The 18683-nt window shown below is 44.4% G+C and overlaps 2 protein-coding genes across 2 annotated transcripts; both read left to right on the forward strand.

The window, feature by feature from the left end:
* Positions 1-335: 335 nt before the first annotated feature.
* LOC125530422 (zinc ion binding protein) lies at positions 336-7542 on the forward strand. Its single transcript, XM_048694824.2, has 12 exons — positions 336-675; positions 1300-1410; positions 2213-2326; positions 2576-2694; positions 3538-3584; positions 3668-3768; positions 4563-4650; positions 5195-5303; positions 6434-6590; positions 6708-6779; positions 7108-7221; positions 7323-7542. Exons 2-12 carry the CDS (start codon positions 1306-1308, stop codon positions 7413-7415), a joined length of 1119 nt encoding a protein of 372 aa, XP_048550781.2. The 5' UTR covers positions 336-675; positions 1300-1305; the 3' UTR covers positions 7416-7542.
* Positions 7543-9060: 1518 nt separating this feature from the next.
* On the forward strand, positions 9061-13384 carry LOC125554369 (methyl halide transferase-like). The gene is made up of 8 exons (XM_048717943.2): positions 9061-9211; positions 9292-9437; positions 9549-9635; positions 10264-10364; positions 10480-10579; positions 12053-12099; positions 12246-12324; positions 12971-13384. The coding sequence occupies exons 1-8, from the start codon at positions 9133-9135 to the stop codon at positions 13010-13012; spliced, it is 681 nt and encodes a 226-aa protein (XP_048573900.2). The 5' UTR covers positions 9061-9132; the 3' UTR covers positions 13013-13384.
* Positions 13385-18683: the final 5299 nt, after the last annotated feature.

Raw genomic sequence — 18683 nt, forward strand, 5'->3', positions numbered from 1 at the left:
TAGCCACTTAAAACGGGACTGCGGGTTGAATAAGCAAAATTATAGTGACTTTTTTGCAAAACTGATGGCGACGCACGACCAGAAGCAATAGCTGGTTTATTAGTAGGTAAAGATAAAGATAAATGTGATTTCATGATGAAACTTTGCAAGCTCTTAGAATTTGTCAAAGTTTACCATAAAAAATTCAGATTTTTTTGAACATTTTAAAAATATTTTTCGAATTTAAGCTCGGGTGCAAAAACTTCACGTCTCCTATTGTTGGTGTTTTTCTGTAGATTCATCCTGATCTGTCCGTTGACTCTCGATCGGACGGTTTAGAGAGGGGGCATGTCACTGTCACTGTCTCAGCCCGAACAGGCCAGCCGCAAACCGAGCGACAGCGAGGCAGAGAAAACTAGGGATCCGCCGCCGCCGCCGCCGCCTCGCCCGCCACCCGTCCGTGTGTCGCCGCTCTACCCCCGGTCCACCCGTTCGACCGTCGCCGCCCACTCCGCCCGCCGTCGGTGCCCTCCGAGCTCCTCCCCTCCGGTCATCGCCCGCCGGCCGGCCGTGCCCAAAAGCGCCTCACATAATCACTGGTCAGCGCGTGGTCTTCCTCCACCTCCACCCGACAGCCCGCCGTCTTCTTCCCCAAGATCGACGAGACCTCCCTCCGTGCCGTCAAGCTTCAGCCCCGTAAGACATTTCCCTCTCTCCATCCTCCCCTACTTCCCCGTGTCTTCTTGGATGCTGGGCTTGCATAGTTCTGAAGAGTGGTGCGTAAGGCCCAGGCTTATTAGCTAAATTCTTGATGCAAACCAGAAATTTTACTTCACAAACAGCATAGCAGGTTAAAGCTACATACATTATTTTCTCAAATAAAATAGTTGGCTTTTCTTCCACTGGAACAAACTAGACAGAAATTTGTAACATGGTTGGGGTTGGTAGGATGTCAGCTGGGTTGAGGATTAGTAATTTCGTATGCATAGTTGGCAGGGTGCAGATTTTGTTTTCTAGCAATAGTGTAGTGCTGAACGCAGTTTGCAGCTTTAATAGTCCATCAGTCACCTGCGCCGACAGTACAGGGTGCAGGGTGCTTAAATCACCACTTCATAGACAAAATCTAACTTGTTCAGTTCACAACTTCACATGGTAATTAGCATTGAGCAACCGGCAATATTAAATAAACAGATGAGACACCAGCCAGCAGCCACTACCACTACTAGCACATGGGAAAAAATTGCAGTGCTCTGCACAGATTTTTGTGGGCTGGAGCCGTCTTTGTCACCCCTCAAAGAGTTCACTTTCCTTTCTTGTCAGACGACAATGGAGTGTGCGGCAAGGGGGATAGTGGAGGAGCCATGCGCCAGCGGCGCCCACCGGCGGTGCGGCAGCTGCGGGGCAGTGGCCTACTGCTCGAAAGGCCACCAGGTAGCACCTATTCCTTTATCTTTTCTTCCGTTACAATTTATTTAGTTCTTGAAATTTTGGGGGGAGGGTTGCAAATTTGAGTGCGTGCTCTAGCTCCAAGAATGACTGGCATGTCAGTAGCACTCTGAATAGAGAAATATGGCTAAGGAATGGGCGCATTTGGACTCGTGTATACCATGAGCTTTGTAAGCATTGAGGTTTTTGTGCTTCTAGATTGATTTTTCTTTGGGGGTTTTTGATTGAGGAATGTACTACAAATTAGTTGGATCATGCAACCTTTCGGTGAAAATATTGCTAGAAAAGGGTTCACTTGATTCTTGAAGGCTCACGGGTACATTAGGATTGAGTTACATCGTTGTAAATTTGTGATGGTCGTTGTTTTAAATAAGCCATAAACACAACGTGGGAATCATCAGGCATCAGGAGATATCAAACTGCAGACAAGTTTTTTGTTCACTTTGCATTTTGAAAGGAGTATTTCTCCTATATTCGCTTAAGCTTGAGCCTTTCAGGATGGTTGGGGTGTTTGATAGACTTCATGTTAAGAAGGGTTGATAGGCTATGCATCATGCAGTAGGAATGGATGACTATTTGATAACCATCAACAGCAGTTTGATTCTTTGATAGAGGTAGCAGAATTATACTACTAGGAAACACGACTTTAGGAGCCATGTAGCACTATCGACAGGGTCAGTGGAGTTTATAGCCATGTACTCGGAAATAAATTCTTCTATAATTGTATCACCTATCATTCTCCTTTTACATATATTTTTCATGCATTAATTTGGCAATCCCTTTTCAGTTCATACATTGGAAAGTTCATAAAGAAGAATGTGCAAGGCTTGCAACACAAATGAGTCGCATTGATATGCTCAGCCAATTTCCGTTCACATTCTCCGTCGAACCTCTTGCTCTGGTACTTCTTGTCTTTCCAAAATAGTGATATTCTGTTTCTCCGTAATTTTTCATTTTCTTCTTGTGCCTGAATTTTGTTTTATGGTTCTACCTTAGATTCTTGAAATGATTTGGTACCAATTGCCTTCATTCATGTTCTGCACTTAACTCACTTGGTCTTCTAAGTTACCTTTTTATGCAAATTAAAGAGCCTGTGTTTCCTCATTGCTTTGTGATGTCTTGTTTTCTCACACACATTTACTAATTTTAGAATCATACAAACCGAAGTATGAGGTGCTTATTTTTGGAGTCAATGAAAGTTCACCTGAAAGGACTCTGGAAATCAGAATGCATGTGTGGCCCAGATATTGCTTCTGTCAAGGACCTGAGGTTTGTAAAAGAAAATAGCATAATGACGTACTAGCCTTTTCAAGAAAACTCAATGAGCATTGTGTCTCGTTGTATTGATGATTAGAAAACTGTACATGCCTTAGACAAGGTCAGCCGAACAACTGAAAGAAAGAGCAAAATGAACACACTAAGAAATACTCAGTGTGCCGGCGGCAGAAGAGCAGCCCTGGAATGATCTTGTCAATTAAGCATAATAATGAACTCTATTGTTTGTTGAGGAGGCACTCTTAGCCATCCATTTTGATATTCTATATGATATCATGTTATCAATGTATGATCTTCCATGTCTTGGGAACACTATTAGTTAAGTCTAAAGATCTTGTGGCTATCTTTTTGGGAACTCACTTCTCTTATTAAGCTATTATGGTCGGAGCAGGAGGGAATTCCTGTGATCTATATACTTATTTTGAATGTTTGAATTAATACAGTTTGACTGGCTGATGGTAGTGATTTTGCTGCTAATTTTGTTTGTAAGTTGTTTATAGAGTCTTGTGTTCATCTTCATATTTTTCGCTTAACTTCATATAGGGCATCAAAAGAATTTTGTAATGGTCTATGAGGATGCGGGTAATTTTTTTTTTTTTGTATAATGATGAATTGCTTTTGTATCTCAACTTTTTATGTAGTCATTTCTATCACTTTTTTCATCCTATAGATCAAACTTGAATAATTTCGAGTCTTCACCATTTTCATGTGGGTATAAATGTCTCAGTGGCTAATTATTTATTAAACAAACTATTTACATGGCTTCAAATTGTTATTTCTATATTCCATCGTTACTGTCTGGTAATTTGACTTTGTATTGTTCTGCATAATGTACAGCATAACAACTGAATGGAACATGGAACGCTCACTTTGCCCATGTACAGGTACATCTCTGGATTTGGTGAGGTTGCTGGAAATATGTTTATTTCACTGTAATTAAAAATATCACATTTTTTGTGATCCATAGAGCCTGAAAATCCTGTGCCCGCACCCCTGGCAAGCTGGGAAGACTACTTTCAGTGGAGATCCCTTCCTTTACATTCACCTGTGGCAGTTTTACTTCACTGGGTATGTGCAATATAATATCTTATGATATATACTTCCTCCGACCCAAAATAAGTGACGTGGTTTTAGTTCAAATTATTTTTGTATGGAGGGAGTATTAGTTTTCAGAAGTGGTACTCTCTATATATCCTGTTACTCATTATGTCATCTGGTGGGTTTGATTTTGTTAATAAGAACACATGGGGGATGGGGTATTCTGTTTGAACATATTAGGAGGGCAAAATAAAGGTCCAAACTAAGGAGAGACAACTCCTTAACAAACAAAGAAATATACACAAAAACACATCCACTGCCTAAAACAAGTACTATTCTGAGTGCTGTTTGTGGGTTTAAACCATTTACCCTAAATGTGCTAGAATTGATGATTGCATGGGTGAACAAGTATGTGTGTGCAGAAACAAAATAAGGCGTACCAAATTCTCATGTGAATGGAGCGATAATTTCAGAATTTGTGTTGGTCGGTGCATTGTTAATACAATTGTTGTATATAGGATATGTGCGGAAGGTTTTATTTACATTGAGATAATCCATCTTGATGTCATCATATAGCATGAAACTTGGAAAGTCTTGGATAGTATCAATTTCATTAATTATAAGTGGTCTGATACTGAGCAATGTTAATTGCGAAGTGAGTAAAGGGAGGAATTGAAGTTAAGGGGGGCAATGCTTATTTTATATAGCATTTTCAGACAGGGAGATGCTGCTGTTTTAGTATAGTGTACAGTTGCGGTCCCATTTTGTCTTACTGCGCAATCTCATTATGGCCAGTGTTCACCGCACTTGCTTCATTTTTGCAGCCACTTACTCTATATCATTGCCTTCAACTATCTCGCGTCCGAACCTCAAGATATGATGGCCATGACACTCTGCACATTCACTATTTAGGTAAAATCTGTTATGTTCAGCTCTCTTCCATGTAGAGTGCTTGCATGCATCTGTGTAAGTCCGGTTGTTCCATGGTAGCCAGCTGCTTCAGTGGTTCCTGCTAGCGTCATTCTTTATTGGGCCAAGCTGGTTTAAAATGCCTTTGAGGTTCACTCTATGCTAGGGCTAGTTGTGGATGATTGCATTTTTGCAAAGTCTTGAAGTGTTGGTAAACTTCTTAATGCCTGCTGAAATTTATTTCAGAAAGTATAAGCGTCTCCTGGTATTATCATTTGTTTCATTGACTACCTCCATCCCACATTGTATTGGTTGTACAGGATTATCACTAAATATTTGGGCACAAATACGTGCCATTAAGTAGTAAGCAATATTGTACTAAATAGTTTTAATTAAGAATCAAGTTTTAATTATGTGATGGTTCCAGTTTACCACAACTCGCCATAGGAGAAATATCTTTCTTCAAGTACTCTATAGCTCTTTCAACCAGATAACAGGCACTGATGTTTTGCTTTCTTCATGCACATTATCTACCACATATCTGAAGGACCTGAGAAAGAGCTGCTTCAGCTTGCGGTGTTTGCAGAACTACGTGCACTATTTCCAGGTGTCCACCTTCGCATTGAACTTGTGGGGCCAGCAGTTCCAAGATCCAGGTTAGCCACCGAAGCTGATTTTTGATTTTAATGTTTGATATTTCCTTGTGTTTGCCTGACAACTTCATATATATACTTACTTTTTTCCCCATCATTATTTTTATCGTTCCATTTTTTATTAGAGCTAAATAGAAATCTGCTCCAGTTAGTCATCTTAAATAGAAAAGGTTGAACATTAATCTAGACTCTGGAAATAATTTAGGGGGTGTCATGTTCAGAATTCTTGTTTATGTCGCATTAATTTTGATCGCATTATTCATTTGTGCAAACTTGATTCAGTTCTGATTTTTTCCATAGTCAGAGGATCTAACTGTCTTGCTTGTGTGCAAGCCAACCTCGAAATCTATTCATGGCTGTATGGGAGAACAATCTTTCACCTTTAGATTTAACCATTTAGACATATGTCGAATGAATGCAATATTGACTAATACAATCAAATAGTATGATGACGTCCATAGAAGATGGTGTTACATGTTTTAACTTACAGCAGAAGATGAGGCATTAAATTGCTTTAAGATCAGTAAGGTTGAGGTAGAGAACCAACTAGATAAGAAAATCAAATGCCTAAGGTCGAATAGAGGAGGAGAATACATCTCACATGTGTTCTCTGAATTCTGTTTGGCCAAGTTAAGTGTGCCAGCATGTGAATGGCAAAAACTAGGACCTAAAATGGGTGCCATGTGATAAGGATTCTGGGCAGTGCTGTGCTCCACACAACTACTCAGGTCTCCGATTGTTGTCGCCTCTCCTTTGCATGTGCCCGATTGCCGCGACCTCTCCTCTGTCTATGTACAAAAGCATGTCCGACTCCATCTGTTGCATTGCAAGTACATGTTGTGATTTGTTATTTCATGTGTGATCAAATTCCCGGTTGACTCATATCGAGTTTAGTCTATCCAAGTTTTAAATCGATGATACACGCAGTACTAGCCTTCATATATTTGATAGTGGTAGAAATCTTGTAGACCTAACATTGATGTTCAGTATGTTGCCTGTTTTTGGAATTATTTTAGTGGTAGGCCTTATTTTCAACAGGTATTACATATACAGTTATTTCCAAATACTGAGTAGGATAATTAGTTTGGAGTTCCTGCTCTTTTTTGTGATTTTGATATGATGGCTGCTTACAGGGATGGTGAAGTTGTAAATATTTCCAGCTATCCAAATTGTTCCGGTGAGAGTTGCCATTGTAGATCTTCTATTGCCTCTGAGAACTTGAATTGCAGTGCAGTGACACTGAGAATATGGAAAGGACTCTATCATGAGAGATATGGTGATATAGTAAAGGTTCTCTCAACAGTAACTCTTGACTTATTTAAAAATGTGAAGTTCCCTGTCAGCTTCACAGTCAAGTATTTTCATGTATGGCTGACTTCCCCCTACTAATAATTTGTTTCTTGGTAGGATTCAAATCCTCATCTTATACTTGCCCCAAATGCGGGTGTAGCTGCTTATCCTAGTTGGATGCCAACTATTGTAAGTATTGAATGCATAATAAACAAGTTATTTTCGTGCTGTAGCATGCATTTATGACTTCAACTGTTTGATCCTCTGCCGGTGTATCCTCCCTCCTTTTGTCAATTAAGTTATAACTTTAATTTTTTGAGTAAAAATGCATGCAGTCAATTACTATCTCTTGTTTCTGTAATACAAGCTATCTTCATCAGCTACATGAGTCATGGAAGCATGTTTTGGCATTTCATAGTAATTGCACATTTACACTGCCTCAGCTATATTTTTAAGAGCCTTTTTTTATTTAAAACAGTTGGTGCTAATTATCATTTGTATTCTATTTCGTTTCAAGGAAATGATTAGGGGGATTGGAGTTCCTGCAATCTTTACGGACTTTTGCGAAGAAGCTGCTCATCTGGCTTCTTGCTGCATAAGCTCCATAACTGGTCAACCCCTGGGACTCCCTGTATGTCTTGTATATGCTCTGTCTTTTGTTATCTCTTTTGTTGTTGAATTATGGAGCGTCAATCAAACTAACACCTTCATCATCTGTCATTTCTCATCCAGATACAGGTAAATCCTTTCAGGCAGCCAATTGAGGAGAACAATAGTGCGCTATACATACCATGCTACTCGAATGGTTTTGTTTTTGGAATGTAAATAGCCATTTTAGCCCCCTTTTTATCACCAGAAAATATTCAGAGGTTCAGTCGTGGAGGTATGATAATGTAACTTCTCCTAATAAATATAGAGAAAGATGCTATGAAATATGTTTACATGGATGATATTGCCCTTGGTTGTAAACGGTATGTATTCCCTCCGTTCCTAAATATTTGTCTTTTTAGAGATTTCGACAAGTGTGACTACATACAGAGCAAGATGAGTGAATCTACACTCTAAAATATGTCTATATACATCCGTATGTGGTAGTCCAGTTGAAATCTCTAAAAAGACAAATATTTAGGAACATAGGGAGTATGTGTTAAAAAACATGTGCTTTTAAGGCGAACTCATGAAATCATTATTTCAGACCTAACTGTTCGTATGAAAGTTGATGTGTTGCCCTGTTGGCGCAGTTGCACAATTTGCTTATTGCAAAATCTGCCCCATGGTGGACCTAGATAGTTATTTGCCTTTTATCTAGCTAACGAAAAACAAGTGTTCATATCTCTAGGGAAAGGGAGGGAATTTTAAGGTATAATCCCCCGTCCCTACATATAAGTCTTTTTAGAGATTTCAATATGAACTACATATATACGAAGCAAAGTGAGTGAATCTACACTCTAAATATGTCTATATACATCCGTATGCATTCCATATTAAAATCTCTAAAAAGATCTATATCTAGGCATATTAAAATCTCTAAAAAGATCTATATCTAGGAACGGAGGGAGTATATCACATGATATATCAAAACCTTTAAAATGGCACGCAGGAGTAGCTGGGCATGGCCGCCTACACCGGCGCTATAATTTACACTGCATGCAGGAAGACTTTTACATGTGATAATGGCTTGGAGGCAGAGCTCTTGGCGTGCAGAGAAGGCGTCGAGCTCGCGCTGCACAGAACCCAACTCCCCTTCGTTGTTGTTGAGCTGGACTGTGCAGAGGCGGTAATGATGACCAAGAGTCCCATGCAAAATCGCTTGAAGTATACGGCACTGGTACAGGACATCAAAGGAATGATCGCTGAGAGCATGAGGGAGATAGTGTCGGCTCACATTAGTCACTCACATAACAAGGTTGCTCATGGCCTTGCTGCCTACGGTAGATGTGCGCCTCGCATCGCGGTGTGGTTTGGGCCGGGGACAAATGAAATTGTATGTCTGTGTATGGCAGACTCTCCTCCTTAATAAATAAAATCCCCCTTCCCCTCGCAAAAAAAAAACCCCGCCCGAGGAGCGTTTGATTAGCTAGTTGGTGTGGTAATCGCTTACCAAGGCAAGGTCCGAGAGGATGATCAGCCACGCTCGGACTGAGACATGGCCTAGACACTGACGTGCATGCATACATATACATGTACACATGCAAATCCGCGGCGCAGCCCATGGTTTTCATACATAATATATATGTATATACGACGGTGCTCAAAGTACTCGAAACTCGAAAGCTCGCCAGGAGCCAACGTGGGTTCAGCGTCATTAATCATTAATCATTCTACACTTGGTACTAATTGATTCGCCAATCATGGATCTCGAGATGATTAGCATCTCATTACAACACAGTACTACAATATATAGTAAGAGGTACATATAGTACGGAGTAGCAGTTAAATTAGTGAGGGCCAGCAGTACGTTTTTGAGTATATATAGTTGCAACTGAAGGGGTGGGGGTCGGCAATTCACAGGCAACAGCAACCATATCAGTCGGCGTACTCCATGGCCACAGTCCTACTCGACGGCTCCAACCCGGCGGTGGTTCGCGTGCGTCAGCTCATCGACGGGACCGAATCTTCAGGTACGTACTACGTGCATGGGGGCACTGATGGATACATCTGTATGGTATGATCACATGCGTGCGTGCGTGCGTGCGTGCAGATGGGTGGACCAGGTGCTGGGAAGAAGGCCTGACGCCGTGGGACCTCGGCGAGCCCACCCCGGCCGTCGTCGAGCTCGTCAAGTCCGGCACCCTCCCCGGCGGCGGCGGCACCGCCGCCGCCGTCCTCGTCCCGGGATGCGGCGGGGTACGTACGTCTGCTCGTGCATGGATGACCCCGGTCGCATGAGCATCATCTTCTTTGCTCTCCGTGGCCTGAAACTAGAGCTATCATAACTAACCTGCACAAAAAATGCAGGGGTACGACGCGGTAGCTCTGTCCGGCGCCGGACGCTTTGTCGTCGGCCTCGACGTCTGCGACGCCGCCATCCAAAAGGCCAGACAGGTGGATCACGCATTTCCGAGTAAAAATGGATAAATCTGACTTTTTTGAAACTTTAACACAAAATGAACCCAATTCAAGACAAATTCACGAAATGGCCCACTTTTACATGACGTCTGGGGTTGGAGCGTTTCATGCCCTGGCTTACCTCCGGGCGTCATGCAAATAGGCCATTTTGTGAAAATAAACAAATTAGATTGGGTTTATTTTGTGTTAAAGTTTCAGAAAATGGCCAGATTTATTCATTTTCGCCACTTATGATAGTATGATACTTCTTCCCTTCCATAATTTAGTGCATATAGATTTTTTAAAAAAGTCAAACCTTACAACCTTTGATAAAGTTTGTGGAGAAAAACATTTACATCTAGAATGCCAATCCTATATCATTAGAAGCATCATAATATGTAGTTTCATATTTTATATATTTGGTATTGTAGATATAAATAGTTTTCTCTATAAATTTTGTCAAAGTTTGTAAAAATTGACTTTTCAGAAAATCTATATGCACTATATTATGGAACGAAGAGAGTATGATATATGAGAAGTTGTGATTCAGCCACTGTGTGTATCGCTACTTGTGATATATTACAACATTAATTAATAACACCATAACTTGCACGGATGATTTCAGTGGTCGTCGATATCGCCGGACGGGAACTTCATCGCCTTCGTCAACGCCGATTTCTTCACCTGGGAGCCACCCGAGCCATTCCATCTCATCTTCGACTACACGTACGTATGCTAATTAACCAAGTTCGAGCAAGTCTGTGAACTATACATGTAGTTAATTTGCCTCCCTATATACTTATATGACGATGATGTGTTGCTCGTTTAATTGCGTGTTCAGATTCTTCTGTGCTATTGATCCATCCTTGAGATCAGCATGGGCAAGGAGAATGTACGACCTACTCCGACCAGATGGAGAACTCATCACCCTCATGTACCTGGTAACTATGCTAATTAACCACGTTGCAGGAATATTTTGCAACATGTTCCATTGTGATTCATTGTATGAAACATGAATATTTGAAGCAATAATATAAAAACCTAAAACTGAAAATACATATAATTTATTATGTTTGATTACTATATAATGGTAAAATGTCTATTAAATATATATAGCATAATAGAATGAAAATTCTCATGTATGTTTCCTTGTTGAGACGGGTCCTTTTTTTTTCATGCATGTCATGATGAAGTGACTTGGTTGCATGTTGAGAGACATATGATAGTGGGGATGGGCCTTTTCTCATGCATGTAGTCCCATGATGTGGCATGTTTGCATGTTGAGAGAAATAGTTAGTGGGGGCTAGCTACTTAGATATAGAAGATTCTACTAAAGTAGTACACTGCACAATGTTATTAAGGAGATTTTGATCGGTTAAGACAAGGGCTTCATAGAAAAATACAGTACTACCACTTCTATACATTGTTTATGTGAGAGTTACAAATATAATTCTTTTTTATGAGATATAATACTATGAATACAATATTATATTTGACATAACATGCATATACTAAAAATCGTTGGTCAACCTTTGTCTTAATCAATCAAAATACACCTTAAATTTGCTTTAAAAAATACACCTAGTAGTTTATCATAAGGGGGTGGATATATACATGTGTCTTTGATCGTCACCTTTTATATGTATATGTTAATTAGTACAAAGGTATTAAAAACAATGCTTTAAAAGAGAGGATTTCGGCTTCGGGCTCCATGGAGCCCAAAATTTTCAAAAATTTCAAAAATTCAAAAGTCATTTTTTATGTTTTAGAAAAATCTGAAAATAAATAAAAGTACTTATAGATGCATAATATATGTGTGTAAAATTTCATTTTTAAATACGTTTTGATGTGAGCTATACAAAAGAAAAATCATGCACTTCTATAGTGAATATTATATGTGTTAAAGATACATGGTTTTGTTATTTTTGTGTAGCTCTCATAAAAATTTATTTTGATATTTTCTTTAACAACTACCATACAAGCTATTTGCTTAATACATGCTAGTAAGTAGGCCGGCGGTGGAGTATTTATTTTGGTCTTTTTTTTTGGTCTGTCTGTATTTCGGTTTCAGAATGGCGTGAATCCATCTATCCACCATTATGAAATTTTATAGACAAGTAGTATAAATCTATGTGTATGTATATAATTGTTTTTCAGCATTTTCTAAATCATAAAAAAATAGATTTCTGAAATTTTCAAAATCTGAGCACCATGGAGCCCGGGAGCCAAACACATTTCTAATTTTAAAAGTACTTCAGATAAAAATTTAATGGTGTTATTTTCTTAAAATACGTAGATATACTAATATTTTTTTTTGAAAACTTTGATTGGATGCTTTGTAGAGAATCCAACAGAGCTGTATATGTGGTCAGTTAATATGTTTATGGGCTCATAACTTCATGCATGCATGCCAGGTTGAAGGCCAGGAGTCCGGGCCACCATTCAACGCCACTGTGCTCGAGTAATGCATGCATGCATAAGTATTACTATTTTTTTGATTGGTTATTTGTTTCCTCAACATGATGTCGTTTGTTTCACTGATTTATTATTTCTATATTCACTATTTGATTTATTTTATATGGCAAACATGTTCACTATTTTATGCAGCTATGAGGAGGTGCTGAATCCCTTGGGTTTCGTCATTGTCTCCATTGAAGACAATGGAGTGGCCGTTGAAGCAAGAAAGGTACACGTACTTTCATCGCCACTACCACTACTGACGGGCCAGAATCGGCCAGCTCTAACGAGTTTAATTAGATCATCACACATTTTATTCACTTTATCAATTTCTTTCAGCATACATTTATTCATGGTTTCAAAGCCAAACAAGTACGTATAGCTTTGTAAAAGTGCAAGACCAATCGACAAGCTAGTTTCAATTGACAATGTGGATTGGAATGGCAAATGTCATGAATTTACCCGCTTAAAATCTCATCCGTACAAATTGCGAATGACAGTATAGTTCCACCATTTTCATGAACATGTTTTCCACCTTTTATATCACTGACGTCAATTCTGTGCGAAACTTCACATGTGAGAACATACAATCATGTTTGTTAACATATTATTTGAGATTTTTTTAGTTTTTATTGTTCATAAGAGTTGCGTGTAGACCCATGTTCACCATTGTATATTTGGATACAAGCTCGATGTGTAACCATTTAAAGTTATAATGGTTCTATCATACACACATACTTTTTAGTAAACGGATTAGCAATTACAATTTATACAAAACATATATGTTTTGGTATTTGCTTATTCACACACAGTATGTCTAGCTATCCAAATCACCAACTACAGGTAGCAATAATGTCTAATCCTCTCGTTTTTAGGGGATGGAGAAAATGGCAAGGTGGAAGAAGATGGCAAACTGAGCGAAAAAGGAGATTCTCATTACTCTTAATTTTCAATAAAATAGCAGTGGATGGGCATGACATGCAAAACATCAAGCTAAGCTGAGCCGGGTTACCACCGCTAATGTTTACTAGATACACTTGATCATACATGATCAATCCCTGCCCTCGCCATGATCGCGGATTCCCTGCCACCCGGAGCGAGCGCCCTTGGCTTGGAATGGGTGTTTTTGCATCTTGCGCATGCAGCCGCGCCCTTTTTCATTTCCCCGCCGTAGTCTTCTTAGGTCCACGTCGGCTGGACTCACGATACCCCCCTGTATTTCGTTGCTGTCTCGCAATCCGGTCTGTGGTGTAATCGAGTTTGCTTATGGAATCAATCTGCCTTCTCTATTTTATCCTGGAACGTTCGCGGCCTAGGCGACTGCGATAACTGCAAAGACGTTCTGTCCGAGCTAATCTCCGGTAACCCCTCTGTTGCGCTGATCCAAGAATCAAAGCTAGAATCTCTCTCCGTCCCTAAATTGCGTACCTTTCTTCCTCGGCCACTTAATCTCTCGGTTGAACTGACGGCCGTTGGGTCCGCCGGGGGTATTATCTCCGCGGTTAACTCTCTAAGAGCATCTCCAGCCGTTCGGCCCTCCAGGGCGCTAAAAAAGAGCGGTTTGGGGATGAACCGACGCTAGTTCGGCTCCTGGGGGTGACTTAGCTCCCAGTAACGCCCCCAGGCGCCGGCCCCAGGACGCGGAAAATTCGAACTTGGTCGTTCTCGCTCACAAAAGACGCCACAAGTCCGGCGATCACAAGTCACAGTTCGGCGATCGAATATGTTCAGGCGTACAAAAAATAGAGCGGCACAAGTTCGCTTGCGCAACGCATCACTCGGCGGGGTCGGTGGAGTCGGCGTGTGCGGGCTTGGCGGTGTCGGAACTGCTTCTGCGCTGGGCTGTGTCGGCGCGGCTTCGGTGCTGTTGGGCGTCGTGGAGGCGTCATCACGCAGGCTTGGCGGCGGCGTTGGCGTCGGCGTCGTCGTCGAGGGAAGCTGGTTCAGGATGAGGCCGCGCTCCACCAAGTACCACGCCTTGTCCGCCTCGTCGGTGCTCTGGAGCATTCCTGCCCCGCCCAGCAGGAAAGCCAGGTCGGTGTTTCTCTTCTTCGCGGCGACGTTGGTCCGGAGTAGGTCGAGCTTGACGGCGCTGCTCGACATCAACGTCGACCACCATGCCTCGGTCTTCTCTTCACGAAGGACGGCCCGGGCCTGCGCGTCGGCGAGGCAGTGCTCGATGGACTCCTGCACTCGAGCGGTGGCCACGTCGGCGTGTTTCCCCTTCTTGGCACCTTTGTTGCCGTCCGGCCGCCCTTCCGATGCGCCAGGAGTCGGCGCTTCCGCCTTGTAGGTCTCCTTGGCCTTGTCGAGGGTGCGCCGGACTTCCGCCCACTTCTCACACTTGTCAATGCGCTTGTAAACGTGGAGGTACTTGAATTCGGTGTCACTGTTGCTCTGCCGGTACAGGGCTTGCGGAGGAACAAACAGTTGGCGGGCGTACACGGCGAAGAGAGGCGGGAGACCGGCGTGGCGTACCTGATCCTCAATGCCGGCGCCGCTCTCCGGGCGAGCCGCGACCTCCTCGACGACCCCATGCCATTTGTTGCACGCCCCTGGATACGCCCCCAATGGTTCGCCATCGCCTTCGAGCCGCGCTGCATGTAGACGCCTTTGAAGTAGGCTCGAACTCGGCTTTGATGCGCTCCCAGTACGTCTCGATGCTCTGGTTCATGCTGGTGGTCGGGTCGAGGCAGACGACTTTCCATGCTTTGGTGAGGCATTCCTCCTCCTTGGATGCCCACTTGATGCGTGGCTCGCCTGACCTCGCTGCCCGCTTCTTCTTCTTGTGCCTCTTCGCCGGAACAGTCGCAGGCTCCTCCTCCTCCTCCTCCTCCTCCTCGTCCTCCTCCTCCAGCTCCTGCTCCTCCTGCTCCTCCTCGCTGTAGACGTAGCCGAGCTCGTCGTCCATGCCGCCGCTGAGATCCACCGTCTTGTCCGGGGTGTCGAACCCGGGAGACGCGACGGCTGCGGCCGAACCTGCGGTGATGATGTCGTCCATGTCGCCCTCGGTCTCGTCGGTGTCGCCGAGGTGCGAGAAGGGTAGCCCGCAATGGCGGAGATGGGGCATCGGGGAGGACGCGTAGGCGGGCGGCGAGTAGTTGTATGGAGGGTACTGCACGTCGGCGAAGGCGGGCGAGGGCATGCGCTGGGCCGGGTGTCCATGGGGGAAGGTGACATTTGGGTTGAACCCACCGTGCGCGTCCCCGTCAGCATAGCTCGGCGAGGGCGATCCCCATGGTTGCGGTGACGGAGAGCCGACGCTTTGCTGGCCCCAGGGAGCGTACTGGGCGTGGCTGCCGGGTGGATTCACCATCCCCGCGCGAGTCGCCTCGGCCTCGGCTTGGTCCGCCGAAGCGGCAGCCGCAGCCGCGCGCGCCGCGTTGTCATGGGCCTTCTTGGCGATGGCCCTGTTCCGCCGGTCGGCGGTGATAGCCTCCCATCGCCGAACTTCCGCCCTCCACTCGGCGTTTGGCATGCCCGGTGGCTTGGACGGCGGCGCCCTCGGCTTCCTCTGCTTCGTCTGGGCGACGGAGGCGATCGCGGTTGCTGCCGCGCGGGGGACGACGTACTTCTTCGGTGGCATGGCGGCCGGCTGGGAGGCGAGCGGGAGGGAGATTGGCGGGAGGAAAAGAGAAAATGGGAGGGAAGTGGGGGAAAAGCGGGAAGAAACGACGGGAATAGGCGCTGGACTCGCCGTCAGGGCAGACCCACGCACCCTTTTCGCTTGTGCCGGCGCCCCAGGCGCCCCCCAGGGAGCCGGGTTCTGCCTGGGTCCGCCGGCACCAGTTTCGGCCCGAGCCGGCGAAAAACGGGCTTCTGGGGGGGGGGGGCGTCTGGGCCATTTTTTCGGCGACGGCGCGGCAAAAACGCCTGGGGAAGGTGTTGAGGCATATCTCTCTCATTGTGGTTTTGGTGATTGATGATAACGTGTTTGCGAACTAATCGTGTGCTTTGAGCGTTTCAGAGATTCATCCTTGGCACGAGACGATTTCCTCCCCTCGGAGTGTCATTCAAGACGGTGTAGCTCTTTCGTTTCTCTTTCGGTGGTCTAGTTGCGTAGAGGGCACCGTACTATTAAGAGGGGGTCCGCTGTGGTATTGCTTGGGTGGAATTAACACGTACACTTCCGCTTCTCACCCTCAGAGCTCTTCCGCTTCGATGGAGAGATCTTTTCTCTACTTGTGTGTCTTGTCTGGGTCCAACGGTAGTACCTTGCTACCTAGCGGTAGTACCGCTGAGGGGTCACAAGCGGCAGTACCGCTCCGTAGCGGTAATACTGCCAGTGACTCCGCAACTGTACTACCGCTGGCTTGCCTGGTTCCTACCGCCTCGACTCGAGGGCTCTTTCTCTCGTGTCGGGTTTTGCAGCACTAGTTGCGGCAGTAGAGGTGGTAGTACCGCTTCTCAGCGGTAGTACCGCCCCTACCACCGCGGTAGTACCGCTCTGGGTCCAGGTCCCTGCTTCTCTCCTTTGCACGACAGTACCGCTTGTTGGTACGGCAGTACCGCTGGCTCAGCGGTAGTACCGCCCCCCAAGCGGTACTACCGCCCTCTGTGGGGCTGTTTAATGGGGCAACGGTTGGATTGTTGCCCCCACTATAAAAGGGGGTCCCCTTCTTTCCCGTTGACCTACCTCTTCCCGCTCAAGCTCCATTAATGCTCCAAGCTCCATTTTCGCCTGATCTATCTCTCTAGCCAATCAAACTTATTGATTTGTTCAGGAGTGGTTGAGAAGGCCCCGATCTACACTTCCACCAAGAGATTTTTCGATTCCCCCACCTATCCCTAGCGGATCTTGTTACTCTTGGGTGTTTGAGCACCCTAGACGGCTGAGGTCACCACGGAGCCATAGTCCATTGTGGTGAAGCTTCGTGGTATTGTTTGGGAGCCTCCGATTAAGTTGTGGAGATTGCCCCAACCTTGTTTGTAAAGGTCTGGTCGCCGCCTTCAAGGGCACCAATAGTGGAATCACAGCATCTCGCATTGTGTGAGGGCGTGAGGAGAATACGGTGGCCCTAGTGGCTTCTTGGGGAGCATTGTGCCTCCACACCGCTCTAACGGAGACGTACTTCCCCTCAAAAGGAAGGAACTTCGGTAACACATCCTCGTCTTCACTAGATCCACTCTTGGTTATTTCTTACCTTTACTTGTGCAAGCTCTTTAGTGTTACTTCTCTTGCTTGTTTGTTTGTTTGTTTGTTGTTATTGCATCATATAGGTTGCTCACCTGGTTGCACATCTAGACAACCTACTTTGATGCAAAGTTTAATTTGGTAAAGAAAAGTTAAAAATTGTTAGTTGCCTATTCACCCCCCTCTAGTCAACCATATCGATCCTTTCAATTGGTATCAGAGCCTCGTCTCTTTATTAAGGACTTTACCGTCCGAAGAGTATGGTTGATACCGTAGACGGTGTGGAGGAACACTCCGGTGTGAATCCGATCTCGTCTACGGGAGATGGGGGAACCTCGGTCTCTCGTGAGGAGTTCAATGTGGCTTTGGAGACATTGAAAACCTCCATGACGACCGAGGTTGAAAGCATGTTTACTAAATACCTTGAAGGGCTTAAACTATCCACCGCACCGTTGAAAGTGGGTGATCCCACCGACAAGGTGACAGATTCTACCTTCGATAAGGGGGAAGCTAGTAGTGAAAAGGCTCCTTCTTCTAGTGGTAAGAATGGCACCGGCATCTTTGCTCATGTGGGACCACCACTTGTTTATGGTGGACCGATTCCTTCCACTCATTTGAATCATGCCGGTCCTCCCCCTAAGATTGTGAAAAATGAGGACTTTGATTCTTGGGTTTACCGCTTTAAACGTCATTTAAATCATGTGAACACTAATCTTTGGAGAATCATTGAAGAAGGTTTCTATCCGCATGATCCAAGCAACTTTACTCCTCGAGAAGCCGTGGATAATCAATTCAATGAGAATGCTCTCTTCATCATTCAAGATGCAATTCCACCCGAAGATCTACCTCATCTTCGGCCCTTTTCCTTGGCCAAAGACGCATGGCTTTGTGTTGTCTCACTCTACCGGGGAAGCGCAAGCATTCAATGCTCCAACTATGAAGTGGTGCAAGATGAGGCCGATGAGTTTGCAATGAAAGAAGATGAAGAACCTCGTGAGGTTTATTGGAGAGTAACCAAACTCGCGGTCTCACTCCGAGATCACGGGAGCAAGGACACGGATGACAATTGGATCAAGCGCAAATTCCTCAAGGAAATGATGCGCTACCACAAGGCCATGTCCTCCGTCATTCGTCAAAGGCCGGACTTCCACACCTTGACCTCAAGCGAAGTGTTGGATGAGTTTGTGGCCATGAACATTTTGGACAAGACCGCCGACAATGCGGTGCTTCGTTCTCAAAGGGCAAAGAAGCCCAACCTTGCTTTGAAGGCCAAGCTCTGCGTTGAAGACGAAGAAGAGGAAGAAGAGGAGAGCAACCTCGAAGATACAAAGTATGCATATCATGAACACATGGCACTTGCTTCAAGGCAATTTTGGAGCAAGAAAAACTCAAGGCCAAACTTTAACAAAAACAACTCAAGTGGCACGAAGAGCAAGCAACGTGTAAGGACTTGC

The sequence above is a fragment of the Triticum urartu genome, chromosome 4A, assembly GCF_056163025.1.
Source record: "Triticum urartu cultivar PI428250 chromosome 4A, HENAU_Tu73, whole genome shotgun sequence".
Taxonomy (NCBI): Eukaryota; Viridiplantae; Streptophyta; class Magnoliopsida; order Poales; family Poaceae; genus Triticum; species Triticum urartu.

Bases quoted from the DNA above. Each gene is read 5' to 3' on its own strand.
- LOC125530422 (XM_048694824.2), top strand. From the start codon at position 1,306: ATGGAGTGTGCGGCAAGGGGGATAGTGGAGGAGCCATGCGCCAGCGGC. The intron at 1,411-2,212 runs GTAGCACCTATT...ATCCCTTTTCAG, and splicing joins ACTGCTCGAAAGGCCACCAG to TTCATACATTGGAAAGTTCA. The intron at 2,327-2,575 runs GTACTTCTTGTC...TACTAATTTTAG, and splicing joins CCGTCGAACCTCTTGCTCTG to AATCATACAAACCGAAGTAT.
- LOC125554369 (XM_048717943.2), top strand. From the start codon at position 9,133: ATGGCCACAGTCCTACTCGACGGCTCCAACCCGGCGGTGGTTCGCGTG. The intron at 9,212-9,291 runs GTACGTACTACG...GCGTGCGTGCAG, and splicing joins CGACGGGACCGAATCTTCAG to ATGGGTGGACCAGGTGCTGG. The intron at 9,636-10,263 runs GTGGATCACGCA...GGATGATTTCAG, and splicing joins CCATCCAAAAGGCCAGACAG to TGGTCGTCGATATCGCCGGA.